Source organism: Glycine max, chromosome 7, assembly GCF_000004515.6.
Source record: "Glycine max cultivar Williams 82 chromosome 7, Glycine_max_v4.0, whole genome shotgun sequence".
In the NCBI taxonomy this organism is placed as follows: domain Eukaryota; kingdom Viridiplantae; phylum Streptophyta; class Magnoliopsida; order Fabales; family Fabaceae; genus Glycine; species Glycine max.
The window spans coordinates 9,249,993-9,265,281 of NC_038243.2; the positions used below are offsets into that span (position 1 = coordinate 9,249,993).

The window sequence follows — 15,289 nt, forward strand, 5'->3', positions numbered from 1 at the left end:
TCTCGACTTGAACCAATGTAAAAAATTAAAAAAAACTCGATAAAATAATAAAATAATTTTTCGTGAGATCTCTTTATAATTTTTTGTTCCAAGAAAATCATAAATTAATAATTCATAAAAACTGAAAAAAAATATATTACACTATTGAAATATGATTCAATAATTGTCTTTTTCTTTTAAAGTTCAAGTCTATTTGGAGCTCATCTCTAACTTTTTTTATTGCATCAAATAACACACATGTTATATTTTTGTATCGTATCATAAAATTGTGAAATATGGTTTGAATACTCTAACACATTCATGTAATTTATATATGTCAAACTTGCTTAAAAATACATTGAACACATTTGTTCCTCTTGTTTACATTTACTATACTTCAAAAGTCATTATTGATTTCCAATGCATATAAACACAGTAGTTACTAATTTACGTTGAGTCCCAAGGTTCGCTGCAACGTAATTCTAAGAGACATAAACTAATTTGTCTTTTTGTTTGGTATGTACAGTATAATTACTTAAAAACTCTTTAAATTAATAATTATTAATTTATCGATAAATTATAACTCTCTAAATTAATAAATTTCTCTGGTCCAGACATTATTAATTTATAAAATTTTATCTGTAGTTGCAGCTTAAACACTTTTGTCGGTAGCTTTGCCTAAGGAGGTGAAGTTCAACCTGAAAATAATGAGTCAACAAGAACAAACCAAATTAAACACGTTAACCAAAACACCAAAATAAGTCTCAGGCAAAAGTAGGAATATGAAAACCATGACAAGTACAATATTAAAGATTGATATTGTCTTACCTGATAAGCGGCTTCTTCATTGGTACAGGTGCAGGAGGCCCACTTAACAATGGTGCTGTTAGCTCAGCAGGCTTTTGCCAAAAGAAAAGAGACAAGGGGAGGGAGAAAAAAAAAAGAATAGTTAGAACCACATCAATTCTTCATCCTATTGTATGGTAAAATAACACTGAAATATCGATAAATGATAAACATGCTACTGTAATGTATAGGATTGATCCATAAAAGATCTAAGTAATAACAAATGCATATTCAGGATGAGAGGGAACAAGAAAACAGAAGCAGAGAAATATAATCCAGCTTATTATGTTATAGCTGGGATTAAATAACAGGAACATATGCCAATGTAGCACCCTTGCTAAAAATTCATAAAGGAACCTGTCAGATTTATGTGATAAGGTCATATGATCTATATGAAGTCCAGATAACCTCACCATATATTTGTGTATAGAGATATTGCTGCTTTTTTACCATACTTGTACTGCACACCATTGAAGAAAATTTCAACCAAATTCTGTCTAAAATATATTGATAAAAAAGAAAAAACAACTAACAGGGACAACCAGACATTGTGCATGCACATGTACTACGGGGGGCGGAGATGAAAACAAGTCCAAGAAATTTCAGCTCCTATGCAGATTGGACTGAGTTTTGAGCAACTTTAGCACAGCACAGACAATAGCAAGCAGTTTAGGGAAGTCTGATATCTACAATATACAATGGCTGCATAACATTTTATCAAAGAATCTAGCAAGGATATTTTTCCGAATTTAAGGTATAAAAAGAGGCTAACCTCAAGCTCCTCCAAGCTCTCATTGGAGCATAAATGAGTTGAACAAGTAATTTCCTTAGAAATAACTGGCTCTTCTGGCACTGCAGGCTTTGAGTCTAAAGATTCCATGTTGTTTTTCATGTTCGCACTAGAATCTTTGTCTTGATTTTTATATTGAGTATTATCTTCAAGCTCTTTGGGTTCTTCTTGAAAGGCTTGATGTGCATCATACAGACCGGACATAATCTTTTCAATGGCTAGCTTTTCTTCTTCTTTAGAATTAGATGTATCAGCAGCTGCAAGTACAGGGTTCACTTGTTGGTTGCTTGTCACTGATCCATTGGTCCCACTATCCCCAGAAGGAATCTCACCTGGAGATTTCAGACAAAGTTTCTCGCTCTTTTGTCCACCAATACTATTCACTTCTGATTCATCAAATTTCATAGAACAAGAACTTGAAGCACTAATAGGAGATATATCTTCATGAACTTCCCTGCTGGGGGGAGGTAAAGATACAGGGGACCTGGAATTCCTTGGGTTATTATCCATGTTGTCCTCTGATCTCTTTCTCTTCCTCACATCATCTGCTCCAACTGCAACAGCTTTACCTCCTTGAGGCTTTTCTGTTTGACCATGGCCAGAAGCCCTTGATTTGGAACTCTGTTTATTCTCGGCAGTTACTTTTGATGGGAAGGTAGGTCGCACACCACCAGGAAATATGTAGTTAGGAATGTTACTGCGTTTCACATGGGACACATGGATATCCATTCCAGGTTTCCATAGAGTGTAAGCGTTGACAGAATGTTTAAATTCTTCAACAGTTAACCTTATATCAAACTGTTCACCTTCATTCACTGGAACTCCTTGCTTACGCTGCAGACCCATAAAGTAACAGTGGTGAAAAGGTCTAGAATTGTCTGAGAATTCACCAGGATGTGGATGACATTGAAGCATACCATAAGTGTGCCTCTCAATCTAGAAGTTTAAAGGACAACCAAATTAGTTATATATGAATTAGAAACATAAAATCAGAAAATACAAAAAGATTGCATGCAACCTCCCAAGTACAAAAAGATAAAAAATAAAAAAATAAAAACAAAGAAAATTTGACATAACAAACAATAAAAAATGAATTATACAGTGTTATACCTTCAATGTCAACTGCCGGAGACGAGACCCAACCCAGCCTTTCCATTGTCTAAGGTCATCTGCATTCTCTGCTGTTATGTCTATCTGTAGATAATTCTTGTATGATTCAAAAAAGGGATAAGGCTCAAAAAGGGTATCCCAATCAGCCTTGCTAGCCTCCATAGCCTACAAATACCAAAAACAAAAAATTGAAGCAAACCAAATATCATAGTAAGAAATACAAAATACAACAATTAAAAATTTATCATTAACAAGAATCAAAGCCAAAAACATATCAAAATTCCTATGGGAAATAGTTCTTCCCATATGACGTCATGCAATCCATTTATGAAAACTTTAACCAACCAACATCCAAGCCTTATCTCATCTAACAATCACTCATTTTATAAAAACTTCAATACTCATAAAAGTATTTCATTTTGGTAGAAATGTAAACCCATCTATTTACATATAAGAACCAAAACATCCTGCCATGGAACACAAAAAAATCAGAGGAGGAACACAAAAAAATCAGAGGAAGAACACAAGTGCATTATGACAAGTTACTATTAGGAAATTATCAGTTTGTCAAAAAACGAGGCAAACTTGCTAAACAAATTAACCTAAGATATTTAGTATAACTTCAATATACTGCCCCACTACCAAATCATCTGAACATGGGAAATCTAACTTGAAGGCCCCATGTCAAACCATGTTGGGACAATGGTGTGGTGCCTTACAGTTAATGGGATAAAAATAGTAAAGGACAACCTTGACCAAAAAATATTTCAATTTTCAAACTTCATATACATCAAACTTCATATACACCAAACTAGACAACTTGATTGAGATTTTCCAGAATTTTCCAAAATGAAAACATTTTTAAATCATCAAATCATACCTCACATATTTCACTTCCCCTCCGAAACTCATCTGACATAACACGCAATGTACTTGATGTCACATTGTAAGTGGAGTTCATGCAGGGATAAACAGGAGTAATTATAGGCATTAGATGATATCTATCCTTGGGATTTCTTCTAGGATCCCAAACTGGTAGTCCAAGAGATCCTTCTTCAATAGCACAAAGCATGACTGGATTTGGCCATCGCCATTGAGTATATACCCTAAAGAATCGAGACACTAACATATCAGGAAGTGCATTAGGATATAACTGGCATATTCGAGCAACAAGCAATGCTAGGTTTATACCACCAAGAAAACCTGCAACCTGCCCAAGAAACAGAAATAGATGAATTAGGAAAATCAGAAGAACATATCAAGTAATAGAGAACAAATTCAGAATAGCGAATAAGCCATCCCATGCAGATATGTCATACATTTGAATAAACACCACGACGCTTGGCCCAAAACCTCATGCATCTCAATGTCGTGCGAAAGGTCTGCACTTCAGAAACAGAATACAATCAATGATAAGAATGTCATAGAAAAGCTGAACACAACAATCTATGGAAGTATAAACTTTATATACATCACCTGAATATTTGGAACCAATCGCAGGACCTGGTCAGTTACTCTACAACCATTAAGACTAAGAACAGTTTGTTCGTCAACACTTTGTAATATTGATTCCTGTGATATATCTAAATCCTGCACAAAAAATCCAGCATTACTAAATGGTAAACAAAAGTTAAGATACAGTTCACACTTTAGATTCATAAAGCCTGAACAAAACACATGGGGCAAAGGAGATGAATACACAACTGTAGAAGTTTCATTTACAAAGGAAACTAAGGGGCTGTTTGGTTTCAGAAAACCTTTTCTGTTTCCTGTTTTTAAGAGGTTGCATAAGACATACCAAAAACAGAAAACAATAAAAAAAAAAATTGGTTTCACTGTTTCCTGTACAAACTTTTCAGAACAGGAAACAAAGTAAAAACAAGGTGACAATTTTTGTAATTAAAGTGAAAAAAAATTGTTTTTTCAAAGTAAATAGACCCTAAGGATCTATATGTTTCCTGTTTATGAAAACTGCTTTCTATTTTTAAAAACAAAAGTGAACAAAAAAATTGATGAGAGTAGTTTTTGAAAACTATTCTCAAAACTAATATCTTAGTTTTTAAGATTAACAAATCATAACATCTCTAAGTTGTTTTGGTTTTTTACTAAGTTTTCTATCACTCATGTTGCTCCTTGTCCTTGCAACCTCACATCTACTTCCCCTACTTCTCTCTAAAAATTAGATTTTAAAAAACTGTTTTATAAAATAGTTTTTACACACTAAAAAACATAAACACAATCAGCAGACCCACCCTAAATGTTCTATGATTGAGTCAAAAACTGCTTCTCTAATACCAATGAAAAACCTACTAATCTTTAACCCAGTAACAGTTCAGGGAGCATAATAGGATGGCTATCAAAATGTCATTTAAAACTCCAAACATCTCTCATATAATATCTTCAAATCAGAATGGTGTCAAATTGTCTAAAAAACCATATATCCACAACTACAGGAAAGGAGATATGGAGAGAGGACATTTTTAACAGGAACTAAAGGAACAAGAATTGTATCTAAAACAAAGTTATTTGTTTTTGCATAAAATACAAATCGCTTACTTCAGGAATAACCCACAACGCTAATCTTGCATACAGGAGATCAACAGAAACTCCATTAAACTTGAATTTCACCACAGGGACATGAGCATCAGGCACAGGGTGCAATTCTGTTACTTCTTGCATCTCAGATAGCATCTTCTGTAGCCCACCAAAGAAATCTTCCTGAGGCACATTCAATAACAACTTTGGCTGATAGGAGATATGACCTGAAAACCCATATTTAAAAAATAAAATGGCAAGAATTACCATACATCTCTGGATGCATGTCTAGGTCCCACACAAAGAGTATCTATATCAGCTCCAGGGCCATGCACCTACAAGATTTGGAGTGAAAAATTCAGTAAAACAATAAACACAATGGAAAAATATGGTAATATATATTGGATTGCATAACCATTGATCTCAGTTTTGGTCCTAATTTCATATTGTTCCATTATGAAGGTTTCAGAAACAGATGAAAATAGATCAATGGAACTGTGCAAAAGTGCCTGTTTTCTGGTTTTGGCATCTTTGGCTGGAGTTACTGCTAGAGACTTAAATAAAATTTCAGCAATTATATCTCCTGAGTGACAGATTCTTGTTTTTGCTTCATGTTGACAGCTGTATGTCTATATTAAGAATTAATTAGACAGCTGGATGTTTATTTTTGGAATTAATTTTCTAGAAGATTGAATAATTAGGATCAAGATCAGATTATTTTGATTTGATCTGATTTGATTATCATTTTGGGTCAGAATCAAATCTCTCTGATTTAATCTTATCCCTTTTTATTTACTTTCCTTTATGCATTTATTATGTAATTGGCAGCCTTGCCTATATATGTAAATCTTTCGGCTCTGATCTTGTGGTATCCAGCCATGGAAAAAAACGTTGCGACTGGAGAAAATTCCTCAACCACTTCTACGAATTCTGGTGGTAATGAAATTGTATCATCCCCTAACATATCTGATTCTCTGTCCATGGGTACCAATTTACAGCTTGTGATTCAAAAGTTGAAAGGTAAAAATTATGTTGAATGGGCTCAATCCGTGAAACTGGCCCTTGATGGCAAGGGAAAGTTGGGCTACCTGACACGAGACACCTCTCAACCAGGAGTAACCGACCCCTCTCTCCCAAGATGGAAGTCAGAAAATTCACTAATCATCGCATGGCTGATCAACTCAATGGACTCTTCCATTGGGAAGCCATACTTATTCCTCCCAACTGCGAAAGATGTGTGGGAGGCCGTCCGCGATTGCTATTCTGATCTAGAAAACTCTTCTCAGATTTATGAACTTAAGACTCAACTGTGGCAGTCCAAACAAGGAGACAAGGATGTCACAACCTCTTACAATCTCATGGTTACTCTCTAGCAGGAGCTGGACCAGTGCTATGAGAATGATTGGGAAAATCCCAATGATGCAACCAGGTCAAGAAGAGAGAAGAGAATGATAGAGTTTACATCTTTTTAACAGGCTTAAACCAAGAACTGAATGAAATTTTGGGCAGAAAACCACTGCCGTCAATGCGAGAAGTGTTCTCTGAAGTTAGGAGGGAGGAATCCAAGAGGAAAATCATGTTGTGAAACTCTAATAGTACAAGGATGCAAGAAGCTGAAAGTTCAGCCCTGGTTGCAAGGGGACACGAACCAGAAGGAGAAAAAAAGAAGCGACCTTGGTGTGATCATTGTAGAAGACCATGGCACACTAAGGAAACCTGCTGGAAACTCCATGGAAAACCACCCAACTCAAAAAAGAAACCAACTAGAGAGGGTCGGGCTTTCCAAACCTCAAATGCTGAAAGTGTGGAACAAAAAGGAAACTCCAAGTCATCTCCGTTCACTAAGGAACAACTAGAGCACCTATATAAACTCTTTACCACAAAAATGTCAGTGACTCCATCCTCTCCTTTGGCTCAAAAAGGTATCTCTTTCTCTGCTTCTCTCCTTAGTTCCAAACCTGATTCCAAAGCTCCATGGATCATCGATTCTGGAGCCTCTGACCATATGACAAACTGTTCAAAATTGTTTTCCACATATAGTCCTTGTGCAGGTCACAAAAAGGTCAAAATAGTTGATGGTACCTTTTCTAATATAGCCAGTGTTGGTTCTATTCTTGTATCTAAAACTTTAACCCTTCACAATGTCCTTCATGTTCCAAATTTATCATGTAATTTGTTGTCTATAAGTAAATTAACACAGGACTTAAATTGTTTGGCTATTTTTGATTCCTCTACATGTAAATTTCAGTTGACTTCGGGGAGGATGATTGGCAGTTCTAAAGAGGTTGATGGTCTCTATCTCTTTGAAGATGAGTCTGGTCCTAAGGAGAAACTCCAGAAAAATTGTCTCAATTCAATTCTGATTTATGAAGATGAAGAAATAATGCTATGGCATTATCAGCTAGGTCACCCCAATTTTTTGTATTTGAAGCATTTATTTCCTGACCTCTTTAAAAATAAAAATCCAAATTTGTTTTCTTGTGAAATTTGTTAATTTGCAAAACATCATCGTTCCTCTTATTCCCCTAAGGATTATAAACAATCTAGTCCATTCACCTTAATTCATAGTGACGTTTGGAGACCTTGTCGGGACCCTACATCAAATGAAAAAAGATGGTTTATAAACTTCATAGATGATCATACTCGGATAACATGGGTTTACTTGATGAAAACAAAATCTGAGGTTGAAAGCATATTCAAAACTTTTTTTTCAAATGATACAAACACAATTTCAAGTGAAAATAAAAGTTTTCCGTAGTGACAATGGAAGGGAATATTTTAACAAGCACTTAAGCAAGTTCTTTCTTGAAAATGGCATAATTCATCAAAGCTCTTGTGTTGACACTCCACAACAAAATGGAGTGGCTGAACGGAAAAATAGACACCTTCTTGAAGTAGCTAGGGCATTATCGTTTCAAAATAAGGCACCAAAATATCTTTGGGGTGAAGCAATTCTCACTGGAACATATTTGATAAATAGAATGCCTAGCAAAATCTTGAATTTCAGAACTCCATTAGATGTTTTCACAAGTGCTTTTCCAAATAACAGGCTCTCGTGTACTCTACCTCTTAAAATATTTGGGTGCACTGTTTTTGTACATATTCATGAACCAAACCAAGGGAAAATTGAGCCTAGAGCAAAAAAATGTGTTTTTGTTGACTATGCTCCCAACCAAAAGGAATACAAATGTTTTGATCCCACTTCCAAGAAAACCTTTGTTACTATGAATGTTACCTTTTTTGAAAAAACTCCTTTTTTTAGTGATCATCTTCAGGGGGGGAGACAAGAGGAAGATGTTCAATATTTTCAAACACAAAATTTAGATTTCTCATACAGTTTGGATTTTTTGGAAAATTTAGAAGAGGCAGACATTGGAAAAGCAAAAAATTTGGGTGAATCAAACCAGACAAGTCAAGACAGCTATGAAAATGATATTTCAGAAACTGTATTGTCAAAACCAGAAGTTGAAAATGAGACAATTAGAGTTGGTAACAAAGGTATTCAACTCTTTGACCGTGTTTACTTAAGGAAAAAAAGACCTCAAAGAATAGAACCAAATGATTCTCGAAACTGCCAGTCATCTGAGGATCTATCAGGTAAGAATCTTTCTAGTTTTGTTCAACCCATTCAAAATACTATAGAATCTGAATCTGTTCTTACTGTTCCTGACCTTGTTGAACCTATTTTTGACAATTCTGACCTTCCTATTGCTGTTAGAAAAGGTGTAAGGTCCTGTACAAAACATCCTATATCTAATTTTATATCTTTGAAAAATTGTCTCCTACCTTTAGAGCTTTTACTTGTGAAGTGACAAAAATAGAAATACCAAGAGATATACAAGAAGCTCTAAGGGTTCCTAAGTGGAAGGAAGCTGTCTTGGAGGAGATGAGAGCTCTAGAAAAAATCAGACTTGGAAAGTGGTGGACCTACCAAGAGGAAAAACAACCGTGGGATGCAAATGGATGTTTACTATCAAGTATAACGCAGATGGGTCTATTGAGAGGTACAAGGCCAGGCTAGTTGCCAAAGGCTTCACCCAAACCTATGGTATTGATTACTCAGAAACTTTTGCTCCTGTTACAAAACTTAACACCATTAGAGTCCTCTTATCATTGGCTGCAAATTTAGATTGGCCATTACAACAACTTGATGTAAAGAATGTCTTTTTAAATGGGGACTTAGAGGAGGAAGTCTACATGGACTCACCTAAAGAATGTCTTTTTAAATGGGGACTTAGAGGAGGAAGTCTACATGGACTCACCTCCTGGTTTTGAATCTCAGTTCAATCAAAAGATTTGCAAGCTTCAAAAGTCTCTCTATGGCTTGAAACAGTTGCCTAGAGCATGGTTTGAGAGATTTGCCCAGCTTATTAAGAAGCTGGGATATTCTCAATGTCAGAGTGATCACACCATGTTTGTGAAACACTCTTCTGAAGGAAAGATGGTTGTACTAATTGTCAACGTGGATGATATTGTAATTACCAGGGATGATTATATAGAAATAAATAATTTGAAGGCATCTCTTGCAGGTGAATTTGAGATTAAAGACCTTGGATCCCTAAAATATTTTTTGGGAATGGAGGTTGCAAGATCAAAAAAGGGGATTGTGGTGTCTCAACAAAAGTATATTCTGGACCTACTCAAAGAAACTGGGATGATGGGTTGTAGGCCAGCAAATACTCCAATAGACCCCAACCAGAAACTTCGGAGTGAAGGCAAAGGAGACCCTGTAGACACAACCCGATATCAGAGATTAGTGGGGAGGTTAATTTATCTATCCCATACCCGTCCAGATATAACCTTTGCAGTCAGTTTAGTGAGCCGATTCATGCAATCACCACACGAAGAACATTTGGAGGTTGTCCACCGAATTCTAAGGTATCTTAAAAGTACTCCAGGCAAAGGATTGTTTTTCAAAAAAATTGGACAGCAAGCTATTGAAGTATTCACAGATGCAGACTGGGCAAGATCTATTACTAATCGGAAATCAACATCCGGTTACTGCACATTTGTTTGGGGAACTTGGTTACTTGGAGGGGCAAAAAACTAGATGTTGTGGCCAGGAGCAGTGCCGAGGCTGAGAATAGGGCAATGGCCCAAGGTGTTTGTGAGATTTTATGGCTTAAAAGGATTCTAGAAGAATTGCAGCTTCCTATGACTCTTCCAATGAAATTGTATTGTGATAACAAGGCTGCAATCAGTATCTCCCAGAACCCTGTTCAACATGACCGAACAAAGCATGTTGAAATTGATAGACATTTCATAAAGGAGAAGGTGGACACCGGCCTAATTTGCATGCCTTTTGTTCCTTTTTCACAGCAAGTTGCTGACATTCTTACAAAAGGATTGTGTAGGCCCAACTTTGAATTTCTTGTAAGCAAGTTGGACATGTTGGACATCTATGCACCAACTTGAGGGGGGTGTTGACAGCTGTATGTCTATATTAAGAATTAATTAGACAGTTGGATGTTTATTTTTGGAATTAATTTTCTATAAGATTGAATAATTAGGATCAAGATTAGATTATTTTAATTTGATCTGATTTGATTATTATTTTGGGTCAAAATCAAATCTCTCTGATTTGATCTGATCCCTTTTTATTTACTTTCCTTTCTTCATTTATTATGTAATTGGCAGTCTTGCCTATATATGTAAATCTTTTATTCCTGAATAACATACAAGAATTATTCTTCCTCTCCTATTGTTTTTCTCCCCAGCAGTCCCTAAAATCGCATTCATCATAGGTCAAAGCTAGTGGTTTCTCTCAAAAGTTTCTATACAACATATAATGATTGTTAAATATATAAAGGGCTAATGAATGTATCATTTTTCTTTAATTCACAATCCCAAAGCATTTGTAACAATAACAAAACAAGATAGGCAGGTCATCCCAACAAACTAAAACCCAATACTGAAATAAAACAGTCTCCACTATTCAGGAAAAGGATACCATAACAAAGCCAACAATTCATGCACTTATTCTCTGGCCAAACTACAAACCTAAAATATATCAAAAATATCAACCATATAGTGTCACATAAATTACATAAAATCCTCAACCGCATATCACCAAGTTCATATAGCATGATTTGATTACATTACACAACTGCATATGTTTGAAAAAAATCTACTATTTTGAACATTACGAGGTTTTATCAGATGTAACCACAGAAAAGAAGATATCATTAAAGAAGTAACATGCCATATGAAGACAATGCTATCCTAACTCTCCATGATACATGCTTTCTCCAGTAGGCGGTTATATGCTTGGATACAATAAAAATATGCAGGGCAAACTTAAAGTTTGTACATGCACAAATGAGAAAGATAGGAAGATAAGAATAGCCCCATACCCCTAACCGATAAGAGCCGGAGGTGAAAATCTTGGCGTTTGCTTCATGCACCAGTTGTTCATTGAACCCCTTTGCCCGGCTGATGTTCTTAACCCAAATCTTCACAATCTAATTCATATCACAGCAGCACAATCAAAACAAAAATATTCATAAGGATGTATACTACAATTCCAAGTATTTTATTTTTTGGTGGACAAAAGTTTAGGGTGATGGGAGGCTCTCCCGGTCCTAGGACTACATTTCCAAGGCGTTATGAAGCGAAATTGCATTAAACATAAACAAATTCTACCTGGTCCAGCCTGCCAAGCACTTCCTCCCTTACTACAGCCTCCTCCTGACTCTCGTACAATCCAACACCTTGCAAGTACTGAACACCCAGATTCCAGAATCAGCATAAAGTAACACTTGAAAAAGCTCCAAATTATACATATATGAATTCACAATTAAGTTCAAACAGAACCTTCTCAAGTTCAAGCGTCTTGATCGCATCATCATCAGTTGGTCCAGCCAATGAAATGGGCTCAGTTATGCCTAATCTTTGCTGCCCATTATTCTGATTGCTCAATCCAGGGATCCCCATGAACAAACAATTGACAAAGTTTTTTTTCTTTATTTTTTAGTATAATATCTTTTCTTTTTTTAGTATAATATCTTCTTTTTTCAACGATAGGGAGCAGCTGTGAGAGTTGTCAAATTATTGATGATATTTTTCAAATTTTTTTCTTACGAAATCAAATAAAAACAAGACGATAGTACAGGAAGAGGAAAAAATGAAAAAGAAAACAATAGCAACGCCATGATAATTGTCGATTGTACACTATTTGGGGGGAACGTTCAAAGCTATGAACTTTGGCCACCTAGAAGCATTTCATTGCAAAAGAGAACATAGACAGAGTACAAAGCTTCTATGGAGCTCCTAAATTAGAAACCCTAAAATACTAAATCAACACCGAGCAATCGCGAGACCCAGATGAATCAGAACTGAAAAGGCTTCAATTTGATGAATTGTTGAGGGTGCACCACTCCCACCATAGTCGAATTGAACCTCAAAAGCTTCAATTGCAGAATATATATTCAATTATTATTCATATACCTATATAGTTTATTAAATAAATGAATAAACATTTCAGAAAGATATAGAGATAAAGATTGCAGAGAGAGAGAGAGAGAGGAGAAGACTTGCAGAGAGAGAGAGAGAGAGCGTGGATGTGGTTTCGGTAACAGCTTGGTGTTGGTGAAACGCTTTGGACAATGATGAAGATACATAAAGTTGCATGCATTAGTTATATATAATTTATGAAAGACTAATTGAAAAACCGGCAACCCGTATCTTCTGCCTTAACTGTCTTTTTTATTTTATTAGTTAGATATAATTATAATAATTATCATGTTAAAAAGTTATTAGATAATAATTAGTTATGATTATGAGTAATTTTTAAAAGTAGATGAAAGATAAATTAGGAATAATAAAACTCCACCAAATGAGATAATTATATTTTTTAATAATTATAGATAAATATCATGTTAAAAAGTTATTACTTGGTTTATTTTTAAAAGTAGTTGAAGGATAAATTAAAAATAATAAATGAGATAGTTATCTTTATTAATAATTATTGATAATAAATATCATGTTGAAAAAATATTAGGTTGAATGATTTTAAAAAATAATTAATGGATAAATTAGGACTAGTAAATATATAAGTCAAATGGAATAACTATCTTTATTAATAATTTTAGATAAAAAAATAAAGAATAATATAATAAATATTTTTTTATTACTTGTGCAAGAATTTTTTTTTCTTTTTTTAATAAGATAGAAAAAAAAATGGAAAATAAAATAATTGGAAATAGCAATTGAATTTTCAATTTATTTTATTTTATTTATATTTAACCAAAGTAATACAAATAGAAATAGAATTTCACATTCATTGAGAATTTAAAAATATATAATTAGAAATATAATTTAGTTTTCTTATTAGTTAGGTTTGATATTTTACATTTATCTTGATTCACTCTGATTCTTTCCTTTGTTTGGGCCACTGGCCATCCGTCAAAAGTTTCAGGTCTAATATCGATATTTAGCAACAAATTCAATAAATTTTAGTGTAGTGTCAGGTGTGTTGGTTTTTTTTCTTTTTTGGAAAGTGAGTGTGTGCGAGTTGTTTATTTCAAAGAATAGATTGGATCCAACAAAACTACACTTTTTAGTTATAACTAATAAAATGTGAACAATTCCCTGAATTACTTCTGAAAATTACTTTTGAATTAATTAAAAATTTTCAATAATTTAAGAAAATTATGAACACATTAAATTTATTATTCTCTCTACTTTTTTTCTTAGTCTATTCACATTTTTAAATTTATTATTCTCTCTACCTTTTTTCTTCGTCTTATCTTTATCTTCTTAAACCTGAATCCAACTCAATTTGGGATGGATGATTATCGGTCCTATTCTTTTTATGTTTGATACTTTGAGATTCACCCCAATCCTCTATTGTACATTTTATCTTTCATCCTCTATTTAGTATTAATGTGAAGTATTGGATTAATCACAAGGATGAAATTATAAATCGAAAGGGGTATGAACACATGTCAATCTTGTTTCTCTTTCAAAAACCATAAACAATAATCACAAGCTAAAATCGGCTACCACCATCATTGACACAAGTTTATTCCTTTATGGCTCCCCTGACCAATGTAACGAAATGGCATCTACACTAATGTTGTTGCCATATGGAGATGGCATTAGGAAGCTTCATAATTACAAATGTATTAATCACATAATTATTATAAACTCATTGATCACTCAATATTGAGACATTAATCCGTCAATGAATGTAAATTTTGGGTTTAGGATAAAACAAAAAATCAAAGAGCACAATTGAACTACAAATTTTTCAATTCACACACACAGACTTATTCATAATTAACATATCAATATTCAAATATAAATAGAGTTTCTTTCTTTTCTCTCTCATTGGTGTTGGTGATATCTGCGGAAGCAATGCCTTCCAAGGTTATTTTGATGATGCCAAAGAATCAAGAGTTAAGCAAAGTTTCAAGCAAAGATTCAAGAATCAAGTTTCAAGAATCAAGAATCAGGAATAATCAAGATCAAGATTCAAGACTAGAGAGAAGACTCAATCAAGATAAGTATTAAAAAGTTTTTCAAAACATTGAGTAGCACATGAAGTTTTCACAAATCTTTTACCAAAGAGTTTTACTCTCTGGTAATCGATTACCAGAAGGTAGTAATCGATTACCAGTAGCCAGCATTGTTTTTCAAATTGATTTACAAAGTTGTAATCGATTACCATAATCATGTAATCGATTACCAGTGTTTTTAAAACGTTAAGATTTTCAAAATTCAAAATGAAGAGTCACATCTGTTGATGTGTAATCGATTACACCTTAATGGTAATCGATTACCAGTGACTATTTTTGAAAAATTCATTTTCAAAAGTCACAATTCTTCAAGTGACTTGTTTTTGAATATTCTTTCAAAAGTCATAACTTTTTAAGTAATTAGTTTTAAAGGAATTGCCAAGAGCTACAAGTTTTGACTTGAGTCATCAAGAAATTATAAATACGTGACCTTGGCATGAAACATTTTTCATTGATCCATCATTTCTTTCAATCATTCTATCTTTCAATCTATCTTTCAACATCTTTTTTC

At 34.1% G+C, this 15,289-nt stretch overlaps 1 protein-coding gene across 7 annotated transcripts; it reads right to left on the reverse strand.

Annotated features, from left to right (window-relative positions):
• Window positions 1–372: 372 nt before the first annotated feature.
• On the reverse strand, window positions 373–12,875 carry LOC100815801 (nuclear poly(A) polymerase 1). 7 transcript variants are annotated; one of them, XM_041016967.1, is made up of 13 exons: window positions 12,797–12,875; window positions 12,074–12,666; window positions 11,903–11,980; window positions 11,614–11,721; window positions 5,533–5,595; window positions 5,282–5,443; window positions 4,202–4,315; window positions 4,045–4,107; window positions 3,606–3,935; window positions 2,726–2,890; window positions 1,598–2,551; window positions 808–878; window positions 373–677 (listed from the first exon to the last, which is right to left on the reverse strand). In XM_041016967.1, exons 2-13 carry the CDS (start codon window positions 12,191–12,193, stop codon window positions 632–634), a joined length of 2,274 nt encoding a protein of 757 aa, XP_040872901.1. In that variant the 5' UTR covers window positions 12,194–12,666; window positions 12,797–12,875; the 3' UTR covers window positions 373–631. The 7 variants fall into 7 exon arrangements, with proteins under 7 accessions (XP_040872901.1, XP_014633377.1, XP_040872900.1 ...); XM_014777891.3 differs by having other exon boundaries at window positions 12,074–12,865; XM_041016966.1 differs by lacking the exons at window positions 373–677; window positions 808–878 and having other exon boundaries at window positions 1,308–2,551; window positions 12,793–12,869.
• Window positions 12,876–15,289: the final 2,414 nt, after the last annotated feature.